We start from the raw sequence: 18,395 nt of genomic DNA, 5'->3' as shown, positions 1-18,395 counted from the left end.
GTACAAAAAGAGCATAAACAGGAGGCTGAGGAATAACATTGCAATTGTATATTTAAACTGTGTGCTCCGAGCTGGGCTGCGGCAGTATGACTGCCAGCACAGACCCATTCCACGTGCTGCCAGTATAAAAACAAACTACAGTACTTTGCACTGCTGGGGACAGTATGCCAATACCAATTTCTGCCAAAGGCTTTAAGTAATTGCAAAATACAGCACCCAATTTATGATCACTGATCGATACGCTCAGTGCTTAAAATGCTTGTCACCAGAAGCACAACACTGCTGCCTGCTAAACTGCACCTGTAAAGAGCAGTTATTCAGCACATCTCTTGTTATTGAGGACAACTCTTGAGTTGAGAGCTGCCAATCACATTGTAACCACCCACTCTCACTTAGAGGTTGTCAAACATTCTCCAGAAACAGTTGGGCCCAGTGTGCAGATGCCTCCTATCGGGAAAAAATCTACGCCCTTACTACTTGAGGGCAACCGAGGTCCAGACTCTTCTGCTCCTGGGCCTCTCCTGGTGCACGCGTGCAAAGGCCCAGGTATCCCAGGGGTGCAGGCAGTCCACAAGCGGCACTTGCGAGGTCCCTACGGGTGTGCACACAGCTCGTACACACCCGTGGGGATCGGAAAATACGGGCCCAAGTGTTTCAGACTCATTGATGTCACTGAGTGCTGAAGACACACCTCCCATTCCTATTGTTGGTTCAGTCACTATGGAATTTGAGCAAAATTTAGGTACAGGTAGTTAGATTGCTGGTGTAGACCCCTACAGAAAGTGGCAGAGTGCCTTGGATGGGGGAATTTGATTTCCCTGAAAAAAGATTGTTCTTAAACCAATTTGAGTCCTGCTTTTTCCTGCAGGGGCCAAACTAACTGTGCAGCTCGCTGATTCGCAAGAAGCCATTCCAGAACTCCCATCAGAGTTCAGGCTGTTAGGAACAGAACTGCCCCATTGGGGGGAAAGGGGGGGTGAGTAGTGGAGAAGGAAGCAGGCAATGACCATTAGTTTGATGGTTCACAGGATCAGTGTTCAAATTTTACAGATATATTCAATGCCTCATGGTCGCTTCAAACACCCCTCAGCCCAGAATAGATCCCGTCCTCCAGATCTTGCACAGACCACAATAAGTGACTTTTTAATGCTTGCTTCTCTATGGAGTGCAGTTAAATGGGTCTGGGCTGACAAAAATAAGTTACCAGGATCATTTCTCAAAATAGGCTAAGCTTATAGGATCCACCAGGAGTTGGCAGAACCCTTGTGTTATATTGCAACTGTGGATTTAAGGGTGTCTTCCAAGTGCTTTGCCAGCATGGGAATTCTACTATGCAGGATGTAATTGCAAACCTGTAACTATGAAGCCAAATATATGGATAACCTCAAGTCAATGAATTTACTCAAAGATTTAATCAGATGAAGCCTACTGGGCAGGGTTTGTTCACCAGAGGTTCATATATTTGCAGCCAGTCACAAAAACAAATCATGCTCCCTGATACACTAAAAGACCAAATGCAGCTGACTATGCTCGCACAGCAGAATCGATGTACACAAGAGCCACAGCTTTAGGCATTTTGCACCTCAATGCTGTAGCTATGTCTAACTTGATTTATTGTAACTGCAACTGTCCATTTAAGATGCTATCTACTCAGATGACAGGACACAATTGAGCCTGATTATAAGAGGCCATTCGTATCGCTATTCATTTTTAGTCCTACCCCTGAGAGCAGAGCATCACAGGGTGGGATTTGTACTGACACTTCTCACCAAGGTACTTCAGTATATACTTACAATGTGTGAAGGAGGCTTGCATTTGTATAGCGCCTTTAACATAGTAAAAACATCCCAAGGCGCTTCACAGAAGATATTAGGACTGGTCAAAGAAGTAGGTTTTAAGGAGTGACTTAAGAGGTAGAGAGGTTTAGGGAGGGAATTCCAGAGTTTAGGGCCTAGGCAGCTGAAGGCATGGACGCCAATGATGAAGCAATGGAAATCGGTGATGCGCAAGAGGCCAGCATTAAAGAAACGCTGAGATCTAGGAAAGTTGTATGACTGGAGGCGGTTACAGAGATAGGGAGGGACGAGGCCATGGAGGGATTTGAACACAAAGATAAGAATTTTAAAATCGAGGCGTTGCTGGACCGGGAGCTAATGTAGAACAGTGAGCACAGGGGTGATAGGTGAGCAGGACTTGGTGCGAGTTAGGCTACGGGCAGCAGAGTTTTGGATGAGCTCAAGTTTACGGAGGGTGGAAGGAGAGCATTGGAATAGTTGAGTTGGAGGTAACCTAGGTATGGATGAGGGTTTCAGCCGCAGATGAGCTGAGGCAGGTGTGGAGACGGGCAACATTACAGAGGTGAAAGTAAGTGGTCTTGATGATGGAGAGGATATGGGGCCGGAAGCTCAGCTGAGAATCACATAGGACACAGAGGTTGCATACAGTCCAGATCAGCGCCAGAGAGGGGATGGAGTCGGTTCCTAGGGAATGGATTTTGTGGCGGGGATCGAAGACAATGGTTTTGTTCTTCCCAATATTTAATTGGAGGAAATTTCTGCGCATCGAATACTGGCTGTCTGACAAACAGCGTGACAGAGCAGAGGCAGTTGTGGGAGCGGGTGGTCGAGAGAAGTGGTGGTGAGAGAGAGCTGGGTATTATCGGCATACATGTGGAATTTTGACTGTTTTCGATGGTCACCAAGGGGCAGCATGTAGATGAGAAATAGGAGGGGGCCAAGGATAGATCCTTGTTTATATTTTTTTTTAAAGTTAAAACAGTACTTGTAGCTTGTCTTTGCTCTCCACACATCACAGTCCCTACCCAACCATCCTCTCAGATACCAGTAGGGGTGGGAGAGAGGGATCATAGTATTGCTAGTTACCTTCAGTTTTGCTTCAGGTGAAAACAAACTGCTGCAATGCCACAGTTATTGGGGTTTTATAAGGCTAGCTACTTTGTACCAATTTTCTTCTCTCCCTTCTTTTCTGTAGACATTGCTTATTACTGGGTTTGAGTTCCATGGGTGCTGGTGAACCTCTGGTACCTCATCCAATTGGCTACATGTGAGCTTAGACAGTGAACATCAGCAGGCTATTCAAATGGTGGGGCATTGCAGCTGAGTGCATTTGTTCTCAGTTGATATTCACATAAATGCAGTGCTATCAGGGGTTTCTGGATAGTGTTCAGGAGCTCTGACGGACTTCTCCCTCTTTAACCCAGGAATGCTGAGGTCAAATGTAGTGCCCCTATTAACATTAGTTAACTCAGCAAAAACCAAGGACCTTTCTGGTCTGAATTGCTTAGCTCGTTAACCAGCTTGACTAAAAGCATTTAATGCAGTAGTTGTATGCGTAGCAGAGATTAAACTGTAGTAATAATTGGCGTCTACTACAAAAAGAAATGTCAGATTCCAAGTAGCAATTGAAGGTATTTTGATGTATTTGTCGTGTATTTTTTGGTAAGTTATAGCCACAGCTCTCATTGGCTTTGTGAAGACACAATCAACTGTCTTTCCATACACACTGTGATAGAGACATAATATATTATTTCTATTTTCCTACAGAGTGAACCAGATTTGGAGAAGGGCCTGGAGATGCGAAAATGGGTTCTGTCTGGAATCCTAGCCAGTGAGGAAACATACTTAAATCATCTGGAGGCACTTTTATTGGTATGTAGAGTACCCTTTTTCTGCAGGACGAATCTAGTTAACATTCACTCAACAATAGGATACAGTCCAGTGAAAAATTGAGGTCTGAGCTAGTAAATTGAAGCACTGTATTAGAAATAATACAGAATTAGGTGATAATGTCCTTGAGGGATCAAAGACAGAATCTATTTGGTTGGAGTTGAGAAACAATAAAGGAGCTATTACGCTACTTGGTGTATTTTATAGGCCACCAAATAGTGGGAAGGAGATAGTGGAGCAGATTTGCAAAGAAATTACTGAGAGGTTCAAGAACTATAGGCTAGTGATAATGGACGACTTTAACTACCCCAATATTGAATGGGACAGTGATTGTGTTAAGGGCAGAGAAGGGGAGGAATTTCTGAAGTGTGTTCAGGAGAATTTTCTTGATCAGTATGTTTCCTGCCCAACGAGGAATGAGGCATTGCTGGATCTAGTCTCGGGGAATGAAGTGGATCAAGTGGAGAATGTCACAGTTGGACAGCATCTCGGGAATAGTGATCAAAGTATTGTAAGGTTTAGATTAGTTATGGAGAAGGACAAGGAGCAATCTAAAATAAAAATACTTAACTGGAGAAGGGCTAATTTCATTGAACTGAGGAGGAATCTGGCCCGGGTAAATTGGAGTCCAAGACAGGCAAGCAGAAATGTAATGGAGCAATGGGCGGTATTTAAAAGAGGAGATGGTTCGGGTACAGTCTAGGTACATTCCTACAGGGGGGAAAGAGAGGGCAACCAAAGCCAGAGCTCCCTGGATGACGTAGGAGTTAGAGAATAGGATAAAGCAGAAAAAGGGGGTGGATGACAGATCTCAGCTTGATGATACAAGGGAGCATCAGGCTGAATATAAAAAGTACAGAAGAGAAGTAAAAAAGGAAGTAAGAGGGGCAAAAAGACACTGAGAATAGATTGGCGGCTAACATAAGAGGGAATCCAAAGGTATTCTATAGGCATATTAACTGTAAAAGGGTTTTCAGAGGAGTGGTGGGGCTGATTTAGGAACCAAAATGGAGATCTACTGGTGGAGGCAGAAGGCATGGCTGAAGTACTAAATGAGTACTTTGCATCAGTGTTTACCAAGGAAGAGGGCTTTGCCAAAGCTATGGTAAATGAGGCAGTTGCTGGGATACTGCATGAGATAAAAATAGATAAAGAGTTACTAGAAAGGTTGGCGGTAATTAAAGTGGATAAGTCACCCGGTCCGGATGGGATGCATCCTAGGTTGCTGAGGGAAGTAAGGGTAGAAATTGCCACGGTGCTGGCAACAATCTTCCAATCTTCCTTAGATACAGGGGTGGTGCCAGAGGACTGGAGGCTTGTAAGTGTTACATCCTTGTTCAAAAAGGGGAGAAGGATAAACCTGGCACTTAGAGGCCAGTCAGTTTAACGTCGGTGGTGGGGAAGCTTTTAGAAACAATAATCCGGGAGAAAATTAACAGCCACTTGGTGAAGCATGGATTAATAAAGGCAAGCCAACACAGATTTGCTAAGGGCAAATCGTGTTTGACCAACCAGATTGAGTTTTTTGATGAGGTAACAGAGAGGGTGAATGAGGGCAGTGCAGTTGATGATGTGTGTATGGAAGACCCCACTGTTGTGGAACACCTCGCCATCCATATACCGATGGCAGATCCCTGCCCCAAGCACAAGCCCCACCTCCTCCACTCCCAGTGGCTCTGGTGTAGCAATCCTCTATTACCAGCACCTGCTGTCTGGGAAAGTAGGAGCGGTGGTTATGATCTAACGGAGCCTTCTCCTCTTAGTCAGATTTTCCATCCTTCCCCCTCTGCTATGCTGCTGTAACCATTTAAACCTCCGCTGGATCCATCTTTTGTTTCTTTACTTGTCTCGTTATCACCCACTTTGGCCTTACACCATCATTCCTTTTGTCAATTAATCACTCCTGCCCTTCACCCTATCACGGACCTTCCCCATTGATCTTACCTAGCCTTGCCCTGCCCTATCCCTTTTCCCTAGCTCTGTACTTGCTTAAAATCTGTTAGTCTCTAACATCTTCCAGTTCTGATGAAAGATCATTGACCTTTGACACGGTTGACCACACCATCCTCCTCAAAAGTCTCTCCTTCGTTGTCCAGCTGAGTGGGACTGCCCTCGTCTGGTTCCATTCTTGTCTGTCCAGTTGTAGCCAGAGAATCTCTTGCAATGGCTTCTCTTCCCACTCCTGCATCATTAGCATTGGAGTCCCCCAGGGATCTATCATTGGCCCCCTCCTATTTCTCATCTACATGCTACCCCTCGGCGACATCATCTGAAAAGACATCCTCAGATTCCACATGTACGCTGGTGGCACCCAGCTCTACCTCACCACCACCTCCCTCGACCCATTCACTGCCTATATTTTGTCACACTGCTTGTCTGACATCGAGTATTAGATGGGCAGAAATTTTCTCCAATTCAGTATTGTGAATACCGAAGCCATTGTCTTCGGTCCCCGCCACAACCTCTGTTCCCTTCCTGATTCCATCCCTCTCCCTGGCCACTGTCTGAGGCTGAACAAGACTGTTTGCAACCTTGGTGTTGTATTTGAGCCAGAGCTGTCTCCATATCCTCCCCATCACCAAGGCTGCCTACTTCCACCTCCGTAATATCACCCGTCTTCCCCCCGCTCCCCACCTCAGTCCACCTGCTGCTGAAATACATGCTTTGTTATCTCCAGGCTCGACTATTCCAACACTCTCCTGGCCGGCCTCCCATCTTTCACCCTCCATAAACTACAGCTCATCAAAACTCTGTTGCCCATATCTTAACTCAGTTAATACAGAATCTATATGGGTGGAGCTAAGAAATAGCGAGGGGCGAAAAACATTAATAGGAGTGGTATATAGGCCTCCAAATAGTAAAATAGAGGTTAGGGAGGGCATCACGAGGGAAATTAGAGAAGCGTGCAATAAGAGCACAGCTGTCATCATAGGTGACTTTAACTTACATATAGATTGGACTAGCCTAATCAGTAAAAATAATGAGGAGGAGGAATTCCTTGAGTGTTTGAGGGATGGTTATCTGGATCAATATGTCGAGGAACCAACTCGGGAACAGGCTATATTGGACTGGGTACTGTGCAATGAGAAGGGACTAATCAGTAATCTTGTTGTACGGGGACCCTTGGGTCAGAGCGATCATAACATGATCGATTTCTCACTCGAAATGGAGAGCGAAGAAATTGACTCAGAGACTAAGGTCCTGAATTTAAACAAGGGGAATTATGATGCCATGAGACGGGAACTGAGTAGGTCTGAGTGGACAACGTTCCTGGGAGGACTGGAGGTAGATAAACAATGGCAAACATTTAAAGATAGAATGACAAAATTGCAAAAATTGTTTATACCAATCTGGCATAAAAGGAAATCTAAAAAGGTGACTCAACCGTGGATAACAGGGGAAATTAGAGACAGCATAAAATCCAAAGATAGGGCGTATAAAATAGCCAAAAAAAGCGCCAGAGCGGAAGATTGGGAACAGTTTAAGATAGAGCAAAGGAGGGCAAAGGGCATAATCAAGAGGGGCAAAATAGCTTACGAAAACAAGCTGGCGGAAAATATAAAAACTAACTCCAAAAGCTTTTATAAGTATATCAAAAGGAAAAGACTGGTGAAAACCAAAGTTGGTCCATTGCAGTCAGATACGGGGGAATATATAATGGGAAATAAGGAAATGGCAGATCAACTAAATGCATACTTTGGGTCAGTCTTTACGAAGGAAGACACAAAAAACCTCCCTGGGATATCGGGAAAAATAGGGACATTGGCAAAGGAGGAACTGACGCAAATCAATATCTCTAAGGATATGGTGTTAAGGAAGCTAAAGGGATTGAAGGTGGACAAATCCCCAGGGCCTGATAACATGCATCCTAGGGTACTGAAGGAGGTGGCCCTAGAGATAGCGGATGCACTAAGGATGATTTTTCAGAATTCATTAGACTCGGGAACAGTACCGATGGATTGGAGGGTAGCTAACGTTACCCCACTATTCAAAAAGGGGGGTAGGGAAAAAGCAGGTAATTACAGACCTGTAAGCCTTACATCAGTTGTGGGCAAAATGCTGGAGTCCATCATTAAGGATGAAATAGCGGAGCACTTAGCAAATGGGGACAGGATAGGACAGAGTCAACATGGATTTACAAAGGGTAAATCGTGCTTGACTAATCTATTGGAATTTTTTGAGGGAGTAACTGGTAGAATAGATGGGGGAGAGCCAGTAGATGTGGTGTACCTGGACTTCCAAAAGGCCTTCGATAAGGTCCCACATAAAAGATTAGCATGGAAAATTGAGGCTCATGGGATAAAGGGGAAAGTTTTGGCGTGGATAGGGAACTGGCTGTCAGATAGAAAACAGAGAGTTGGAATAAACGGCTCATTTTCTGAATGGCAGGCAGTAACAAGTGGGGTACCACAGGGATCTGTCCTGGGCCCCCAGCTGTTCACAATTTACATTAATGACCTGGATCAGGGAGTCGGATGCAGCATTTCCAAATTTGCAGACGACACTAAACTAGGAGGGGGGGTGGGCTCAGAGGAAGAGACCAGGAAGCTCCAGAGCGATTTGGACAGACTGGGCGATTGGGCGGATAAATGGCAGATGCACTATAATGTGGACAAGTGCGAAGTTATCCACCTTGGGTGCAGGAACGGGAGGGCAAATTATTATTTAAATGGCAATAGATTGGGAGAGGGGGAAGTACAGAGAGACCTGGGTGTTCTTGTACACCAGTCACTGAAGGCGAGCATGCAGGTGCAACAGGCGGTCAAGAAGGCAAACGGTATGCTGGCCTTCATAGCAAAAGGGTTAGAATACAGGAACAGGGATACCTTGCTGCAGCTGTACAGGGCACTGGTGAGACCACACCTCGAGTACTGTGTACAGTTTTGGTCGCCTCATCTGAGGAAGGATGTTCTTGCCATGGAGGGGGTGCAGCGGCGATTCACCAGGCTGATACCAGGAATGGCGGGAATGACCTATGAGGAGAGACTATGTAGTTTAGGGATGTACACACTGGAGTTTAGAAGATTGAGAGGGGACCTCATAGAAGTGTATAAAATTCTGACAGGTCTAGACAGACTGGATGCAGAAGGAATGTTTCCCTTGGCGGGTGAGAACAGAACTAGAGGACATAATTTAAGGATAAGGGCTAAACCATTTAGGACAGAGATGAGGGGGAATTTCTTCACTCAGAGAGTGGTGAACCTGTGGAACTCATTGCCACAGAGGGCAGTGTACGCCAGCTCATTAAATATATTTAAGAGGGAATTAGATATATTTCTACGGGCAAAAGGGGTTAAGGGTTACGGAGAGAAGGCGGGGACGGGATACTGAATTAAAGGATCAGCCATGATCTCATCGAATGGCGGAGCAGGCACGAAGGGCCGAATGGCCTACTCCTGCTCCTATCTTCTATGTATCTATGTATCTATGTAACTCGCACCAACCCCTGTGAAGTTCCTTGAGATGTTTTACTATGTTAAAAGCGTTATATTGTTGTTGCATATAATTGTTGTATGTTGTTGCATATAATGTACAGCACAGAAGCAGGCCATTCAGCCCAACAGGTCTATACTGGTGTTTGTGCACCACACAAACCTCCTCCCACCTTTTTCCCTCATGTATGTATCTGGCTTCCCCTTAAATGCATCTCTGCTATTCACCTCAAACACTATGTGGTAGCGAGTTCCACATTTTCACTACTCTCGGAGTAAAGTAGTTGATGTAATCCAGTGAAAACTTGAGGACAGGGCTCGCTAATTGAAGCACTTGGTTAACCAGTTGACTCATTCAGTTAATCTGCTCTTGGACTAGCAACATTCAAGAATCAATTATACTGTTATAAGGAAATTATTTTTGTGTGGAAATCATTCAAACGTACGGCTTGTTTTTTTTTCCATAATTTTTTACGTTTTTGCTTGTGTGGATCTTGCCTGTGTCTTTTTCTATTAAATAGTTTGCAGGTCATTTAGCCCATTAGTTCCCTTTCTGTGATTGATATTTTTGGTGATTCTCTTCCCTCTCCTTTTTCCCCTCTTCCCCCGCCCCCCCAATCTAATTTATACATTTATTTTTCAGTCCACATCTGATAAAAGGTACACACCTGGAGCACCTTAATATGTATATTTTCATTACAGATGCTGACTAACGTATATTTCCACCTTTTTCTGTTTTTATTTCAAGTTTCCTGCATTTGTAGTTTTTTTCCTTTCCATTTTCTTCCTGCTCCCGCATCGTTACCTCTGGTGTCCTCCAAGGATCTATCCTTGGCCCCCCTCCTATTTCTCATCTACATGCTGCCCCTTGGTGACGTCATCCGAAAACACAGCTTCAGTTTCCACATGTACACTGACGACTCCCAGCTCTACCTCCACCACCTCTCTCGACACCTGGCCACAGTAAATAATCATTCTAAAAGGCCTAAGAGTGCTAAAAAAAACAAGCCTGAAGGCTTTGTGTCTTAATGCGAGGAGCATTCGTAATAAGGTGGATGAATTAGCTGCACAAATAGATGTAAACGGATATGATATAATTGGGATTACGGAGACATGGCTCCAGGGTGACCAAGGCTGGAAATTCAACATGCAGGGGTATTCAATATTCAGGAAAGACAGGCAAAAAGGGAAAGGAGGTGGGGTAGCATTGCTGGTTAAAGAGGAGATTAATACAATAGTAAGGAAGGATATTAGCTCTGATGATGTGGAATCTGTATGGGTAGAGCTGAGAAATACCAAGGGGCAGAAAACGTTAGTGGGAGTTGTATTTACAGTCTTTACAGTAGAGGACACTAAGAATATCCCAACACTGGACAAACAGGGGGCTATGGGGGGGAGGAGCTAAACACGATCAAAATCACTAAGGAAGTGGTACTCGGTAAAATAATGGGACTCAAGGCGGATAAATCACCTGGACCTGATGGCTTACATCCTAGGGTCTTGAGGGAAGTGGCGGTAGGGATTGTGGATGCATTGGTAATAATTTTCCAAAACTCCCTGGACTCAGCAAAGGTCCCGGCAGACTGGAAAACTGCTAATGTAACACCCTTATTTAAAAAGGGCAGCAGACAGAAGGCTGGAAACTATAGACCGGTTAGCCTAACATCTGTGGTAGGTAAAATTTTGGAGTCCATTATTAAGGAGACAGTAACAGGACATTTGGATAATCATAATTTAATAGGACAAAGTCAGCATGGTTTTATGAAGGGGAAGTCATGTTTGACAAATTTGCTGGAGTTCTTTGAGGAAGTAAGATATAGGGTGGATAAAGGGGAACCAGTGGACGTAGTGTATTTAGACTTCCAAAAGGCATTTGACAAGGTGCCACACAAAAGATTATTGCTTAAGATAAAAAATCACAGGATTGGGGGTAATATTCTGGCATGGATAGAGGATTGGCTATCTAACAGAAGGCAGAGAGTTGGGATAAATGGTTCATTCTCAGACTGGCAATCAGTAACTAGTGGTGTTCCGCAGGGGTCTGTGCTGGGTCCCCAACTCTTTACAATCTATATTAACGATTTGGAGGAGGGGACCGAGTGTAACATATCAAAGTTTGCAGATGATACTAAGATGGGAGGGAAAGTAGTGAGTGAGGAGGACATAAAAAACCTGCAAGGGGACATAGACAGGCTAAGTAAGTGGACAGAGATTTGGCAGATGGAATACAATACTGTGGAATACAATACTGGAAAGTGTGAGGTTATGCACTTTGGCAGGAAAAATCATAGAGCAAGTTATTATCTTAATGGCAAGAAACTGGAAAGTACTGAAGTACAAAGGGATCTGGGGGTCCTGGTGCACGAAACTCAAAAGGTTAGTATGCAGGTGCAGCAAGTGATTAAGAAGGCCAATGGAATGTTGTCTTTCATTGCTAGGGGGATAGAATATAAAAATAGGGAGGTATTGCTTCAGTTGTACAAGGTATTGGTGAGACCGCACCTGGAATACTGCGTACAGTTTTGGTGTCCATACTTAAGAAAGGACATGCTTGCTCTCGAGTCAGTGCAAAGAAGGTTCACTCGGTTAATCCCGGGGATGAGGGGATGGACATATGAGGAGAGGTTGAGTAGATTGGGACTCTACTCATTGGAGTTCAGAAGAATGAGAGGCGATCTTATTGAAACATATAACATAGAGAAACATAGAGATAGGAACAGGAGTAGGCCATTCGGCCCTTCGAGCCTGCTCCGCCATTCAATGAGATCATGGCTGATCTTCGTCTGAGATCTTAGCTGATCTTACCAGTTCAGTACCCCGTCCCCGCCTTTTCTCCGTAACCCTTAATCCCCTTAGCCTTCAGAAATATATCCAATTCTCTCTTGAAAATATTTATTGAATTAGCCTTCACAGCCCTCTGTGGCAGGGAATTCCACAGGCTCACCACTCTTTGAGTGAAGAAATTCTTCCTCATCTCTGTTTTAAATGATTTGCCCGCTATTTTTAGACTGTGGCCCCTGGTTCTGTGCTCCCCTGCCATTGGAAACATTCTCTCTGAATTCAGCCTGTCCAGGCCTGCCATAATTTTATATGTTTCGATGAGATCCCCTCTCAATCTTCTAAACTCCAGTGAGTACAAGCCCAAACTATTCAATCTCTCCTCGTAGGTCATTCCCGCCATTCCAGGTATCAGCCTGGTGAATCGCCGCTGCACTCTTTCCATGGCAAGAACATCCTTCCGCAGATGGGGCGACCAAAACTGTACACAATACTCCAGATGCGGTCTCACCAGCACCTTGTACAGCTGTAGTAAGGTATCCCTATTCCTATACTCGAACCCCCTTGATATGAAGGCCAACATACCATTTGCCTTCTTAATCGCCTGTTGCACCTGCATGCTCTCCTTCAGTGACTGGTGCACAAGAACACCCAGGTCCCTCTGCACTTCCCCATCTCCCAATCTATTGCCATTTAGATAATAATCTACCCTCCTGTTTTTACCCCCAAAGTGGATAACCTCGCATTTATCCACATTATAGTGCATCTGCCACGTATCCGCCCATTCCCCCAACCTGTCCAAATCGCACTGTAGCCTCCTGACATCCTCATCAGAGCCCACCCCTCCTCCTAGTTTAGTGTCGTCAGCGAATTTGGAAATATTGCATCCAATTCCCTGATCCAGATCATTTATATATATTGTGAACAGCTGGGGTCCCAGGACAGATCCTTGCGGCACCCCGCTGGTCACTGCCTGCCACTCCGAAAACGAGCCGTTTATTCCAACTCTCTGTTTTCTATCCGCCAGCCAGTTCTCTATCCACGTTAATACTTTGCCCCCAATCCCATGAGCCTTAATTTTGCATGATAATCTTTTGTGTGGAACCTTATCGAAGGCTTTCTGGAAGTCAAGGTACACCACATCCACTGGCTCTCCCCCATCTATTTTACCAGTTACTTCCTCAAAAAATTCCAGCAGATTAGTCAAACACGATTTACCCTTTGTAAATCCATGTTGACTCTGTCCGATCCTTTCCCCATTTGTCAAGTGCTCCGCTATTTTATCCTTAATAATGGACTCTAGCATTTTGCCCACAACCGATGTAAGGCTTACTGGTCTATAATTCCCTGCTTTCTCTCTACCCCCCTTTTTAAATATTGGGGTAACATTAGCTACCCTCCAATCCACGGGTACTGTTCCCGAGTCAATGGAGTTCCGGAAGATGATCCTTAGAGCATCTGCTATCTCCAGGGCCACCTCCTTAAGTACCCTAGGATGTAGTTTATCAGGCCCCGGGGATTTGTCGGCCTTCAGTCCCCTCAACTTACCCAACACCATATCCCTAGAGATACTAATTTCTGTCAGCTCCTCCCTCTCATTAGTCCCTATGTTTGCCGATATTCCTGGGAGGTTATTTGTGTCCTCCTTTGTGAATACAGAACCAAAGTATGAGTTTAATTGGTCTGCCATTTCCTTATTCTCCATTATATATTCTCCCGAATCGGACTGCAAGGGACCGACTTGGGATTTTACCAGTCTTTTCCTCCTGATATACCGATAAAAGCTTTTGCAGTCTGTCTTTATGTTTGCTGCAAGTTTACTTTCGTATTCTATTTTCCCCTTCCTGATTAATCCCTTTGTCCTCTTTTGCTGTATCCTGTACTGCCCCCAATCTTCCGGTCTGCTGCTTTTTTTTGCCAGTTGATATGCCCTTTTTTTTGATTTTATGCTGTCCCTAATTTCCCTCGTTATCCACGGTTGAGCCACCTTTTTAGGTTTATTTTTATGCCAAACCGGTATAAACATGTTCTGGAATTCTTCCATTCTATCTTTGAATGCTTGCCATTGTCTATCCACTGTCAATCCCCCCAGAAACACCACCCAATCAATCTTACCCAATTCCCGTCTCATACCCTCGTAATAAGATTGTGAAGGGGTTGGATCGGGTGGATGCGGGGAGGATGTTCCCGATGATGGGTGAAACTAGAACTAGGGGGCATAGTCTTAGAATAAGGGGCTGCTCTTTCAAAACTGAGATGAGGAGGAACTACTTCACTCAGAGGGTGGTAGGTCCATGGAATATGCTGCCCCAAAAAGCTGTAGAAGCTACATCATTACATAAATTTAAAACAGAAATAGACAGTTTCCTAGAAGTAAAGGGAATTAAGGGTTACGGGGAGCGGGCAGGAATTTGGACATGAGTCTAGGTCCGGATCGGTCATGGCCCTGTGGGTAGCGGAGCGGGCCCAGGGGCCGTGTAGCCTGATCCTGCTGCTATTTCGTGTGTCTAATTCTGTTAGATTCAGGAGATGGTTCTGTGATAGTAGATTGGCGGTTAGGATCAGATCAGCCATGATCTTATTGAATGGTGGAGCAGGCTCGAGGGGCCGATTGGCCTACTCCTGCTCCTATTTCTTATGTTCTTATACAGACCCCCAAACAGTAATGCTGAGGTTGGGGATGGCATTAAACGGGAAATTAGAGATGCGTGCAATAAGGGCACAGCAGTTATCATGAGTGACTTTAATCTACATATAGATTGGGCTAACCAAATTAGTAACAATACTGTGGAGGAGGAATTCCTAGAGTGTATACGGGATGGTTTCCTGAACCAATATGTCGAGGAACCAACTGGAGATCAGACCATCTTAGACTGGGTATTATGTAATGAGAAAGGATTAATTAGCAATCTTGTTGTGCGAGGCCCCTTGGGGCGGAGCGATCATAATATGATAGAATTCTTCATTAAGATGTAGAGTGTAGTAGTTGACTCAGAGACTAGGGTCCTGAATTTAAATAAAGGAAACTATGATGGTATGAGGAGCGAGTTGGCTAGGATGGATTGGGGAATGTTACTTAAAGGGTTGACGGTGGATAGGCAATGGCAAACATTTAAAGATCACATGGATGAACTACAGAATTTGTTCATCCCTGTTTGGCATAAAAATAAAACAAAAAAGGTGACTCAACCGTGGCTAACAAGGTAAATTAGGGATAGCATAAGATCCAAGGAGAGGACATATAAATTGGCCAGAAAAAGCAGCAAACCTGAGGATTGGGAGCAGTTTAGGATTCAGCGAAGGAGGACAAAGGGATAATTAAGAGGGGGAAAATAGAGTATGAGAGTAAGCTTGCACGGAACATAAAAACTGACTGTAAAAGCTTCTATAGATATGTGAAGAGAAAAAGATTGGTGAAGTCAAGCATAGGTCCCTTGCAGTCAGAATCAGGGGAATTTATAATGGGGAACAAAGAAATGGTGGAACAATTAAATACATACTTTGGTTCTGTCTTCACAAAGGAGGACACAAATAACCTCCCAGAGATGTCGGGGAACATAGGGTCTAATGAGAGGGAGGAACTGAATGAAATCAGTATTTGTAGGGAAATGGTGTTAGGGAAATTGACGGGATTGAAGGCCGATAAATCCCCAGGGCCTGATAATCTACATCCTAGGGTACTTAAGGAAGTGACCTTAGAATTAGTAGATGCATTGCTGGTCATCTTCCAAAATTCTCTAGACTCTGGAACAGTTCCCATGGATTGGAGGGTAGCTAATGTAACCCCATTATTCAAAAAAGGTGGTAGAGAGAAAACGGGGAATTATAGACTGGTAAACCTGACATCGGTGGTGGGGAAAATGCTAGAGTCCATTATAAAAGATGTAATAGCAGAGCACTTGGAAAACAGTGACAAGATCGGACAAAGTCAGCATGGATTTACAAAAGGTAAATCGTGCTTGACTAATCTACTGGATTTTTTTGAGGATGTAACTGGTAGAATAGATAGGGGAGAACCAGTGGATGTGGTGTATTTGGACTTTCAGAAGGCTTTTGATAAGGTCCCGCGTAAGAGATTAGCGTGTAAAGTTAAAGCACATGGGATTGGGGGTAAGGCACTGACTTGGATAGAGAACTGGCTGGCAGACAGGAAGCAAAGAGTTGGAATAAACAGGTCTTTTTCCGAGTGACAGGCAGTGACGAGTGGGGTACCGCAGGGATTGGTGCTAGGACCCCAGCTATTCACAATATATATTAATGATCTAGACGAGGGAACTAGATGTAATATCTCCAAGTTTGCAGATGACACAAAGCTGGGTGGGCGTGTGTGCTGTGAGGAGGATGCAGAGAAACTCCAGTATGATTTGGACAGGTTGGGTGATTGGGCAGATGCATGGCAGATGCAGTATAATATGGATAAATGCGAGTTTATCCACTTTGGTGGCAAAAACAGGAAGGCAGGTTATTATCTGAACGGCAATAGATTGGGAAAAGGGGAAGTGCAACGAGACCTGGGTGTCCTTGTGCACCAGTTGCTGAAGGTATGCATGCAAGTGCAGCAGGCGGTTAAGAAGGCAAATATGTTGGCCTTCATAGCGAGAGGATTCGAGTACAGGAGCAAGGATCTTGCTGCAGTTGTACAGGGCCTTGGTGAGACCACACCTTGAGTATTGTGTGCAGTTTTGGTCGCCTTATCTGAGGAAGGATGTTCTTGCCATGGAGGGAGTGCAGTGAAGATTCACCAGACTGATACCTGGGATGGCAGGAATGACGTATGAGGAGAGATTGGGTCGATTGGGCTAAAAGAATGAGAGGGGATCTTATTGAAACTTATAAAATACTAACAGGACTAGACAGACTAGATGCAGGAAGGATGATCCTGATGGCGGGGGAGTCCAGAACCAGCGGTCACAGCCTAAGGATAAAGGGGTAAGCCATTTAGGACAGAGATGAGGAGGAATTTCTTCACCCAGAGAGTGGTGAACCTGTGGAATTCTCTACCACAGAAGGCAGTTGAGGCCAATTCATTACATATATTCAAGAAGGAGCTCGATATATTTCTTAAGGCTAAAGGGATCAAGGGATATGGGGAGAAAGCAGGGACAGGGGACTGAGGGGACTGAATTTGGATGATCAGCCATGATCTCATTAAATGGTGGAACAGGCTCGAGGGACCGAATGGCCTACTCCTGCTACTATCTTCTATGTTACCTCCACGATCTCTAAATTGTCAGACTGCTTGTCCGACATCCTGTTCTGGATGAGCAGAAATTTTCTCCAATTAAATATTGGGAAAACCGAAGCCATTGTTTTCAGTCCCCGCCACAAACTCCGTTCCCTAGTCACTGACTCCATCCCTCTCCCTAACATCTGTCTGAGGCTGAACCACACTGTTCACAACCTTGGTGTCATATTTGACCTTGAAATGAGCTTCCGACCACATATCCGCGGCATAGCTAAGACCGCCTATATCCACCTCTGTAACATCGCCCATCTCCGCCCCTGCCTCAGCTCATCCGCTGCTGAAACCCTCATCCATGCCTTGTTACCTCTAGACTTGACTATTCCAACGCACTCCTGGCTGGCCTCCCACATTCTACCCTATGTAAACTTGAGGTCGTCCAAAACTCGGCTGCCCGTGTCCTAAGTCGCACCAAGTCCCATTCACCCATCACCCCTGTGCTCGCTGACCTACTTTGGCTCCTGGTTAAGCAACACCTCGATTTCAAAATTCTCATCCTTTTCAAATCCCTCCATGGCTTCGACCCTTCCTAACTCTGTAATTTCCTTCAGCCCCACAACCCCCCGAGATATCTGCGCTCCTCTCATTCTGCCCTCTTGAGCATCCCTGATTATAATCGCTCAACCATTGGTGGCCGTGCCTTCTGTTGCCTGGGCCCTAAGCTCTGGAATTCCCTCACTAAACCTCTTCGCCTCTCTTTCCTCCTTTAAGACACTCCTTAAAACCTACCTCTTTGACCAAGCATTTGGTCACCTGCCCTAATTTCTCCTTATGTGGCTCGGTGTCAAAGTTTTTGTCTTATAATACTCCTGTGAAGCGCCTTGGGACTTTTTACTATGTCAGAGGCGCTTTATAAATACAAGTTGTTTTGATTACCTTCGGTTTCATTGATTTGAATCTTCTTTATTGGCTAAGAAGTTGAACTGTTCCTAGGCCACTACTGGGATATTTGGATGCCTGGTGTTACTCGACTTTAGTTTCTCCTTCCCATTTCATTCTCAAGTTCCCTTTTGCTTGTTACTTTATTCAGTAGAGTGGCCCAACATTATAGAATCATAGAATGATAAAGTACAGAAGGAGGCCATTCGGCTCATTGTGCCTCTGCCGGCTCTTTCCAAGAGCGAGGCAATTAGTCCCACTCCCTTGCTCTTTTCTTATAGCCCTGCCATGTATTTCCTCTTTAAGTATTTATCCTATTCCCATTTGAAGTTATTGTTGAATCTGCTTCCACCTCTGGAGAAGTGCCTTTGGTTTGAA

The 18,395-nt window shown here is 44.8% G+C and overlaps 1 protein-coding gene across 5 annotated transcripts in view; it reads left to right on the top strand.

The window, feature by feature from the left end:
* Window positions 1-18,395, top strand: part of LOC147104952 (breakpoint cluster region protein) — an 859,255-nt gene that overhangs the window by 415,782 nt on the left and 425,078 nt on the right. For all 5 annotated transcript variants that reach the window (XM_085962106.1, XM_085962101.1, XM_085962100.1 and 2 more), the window contains one exon: window positions 3,564-3,668. In XM_085962106.1, coding sequence (XP_085818232.1) covers window positions 3,564-3,668 — 105 coding nt within the window. The remainder of the gene's footprint in view (window positions 1-3,563; window positions 3,669-18,395) is intronic.

Source organism: Somniosus microcephalus, chromosome 19, assembly GCF_052327205.1.
Source record: "Somniosus microcephalus isolate GS21.2 chromosome 19, FLI_Smic_1.0, whole genome shotgun sequence".
Classification (NCBI taxonomy): domain Eukaryota; kingdom Metazoa; phylum Chordata; class Chondrichthyes; order Squaliformes; family Somniosidae; genus Somniosus; species Somniosus microcephalus.
Note: the sequence above shows the minus strand (reverse complement) of the source record. Positions and strands in the feature narration are given on the sequence as shown.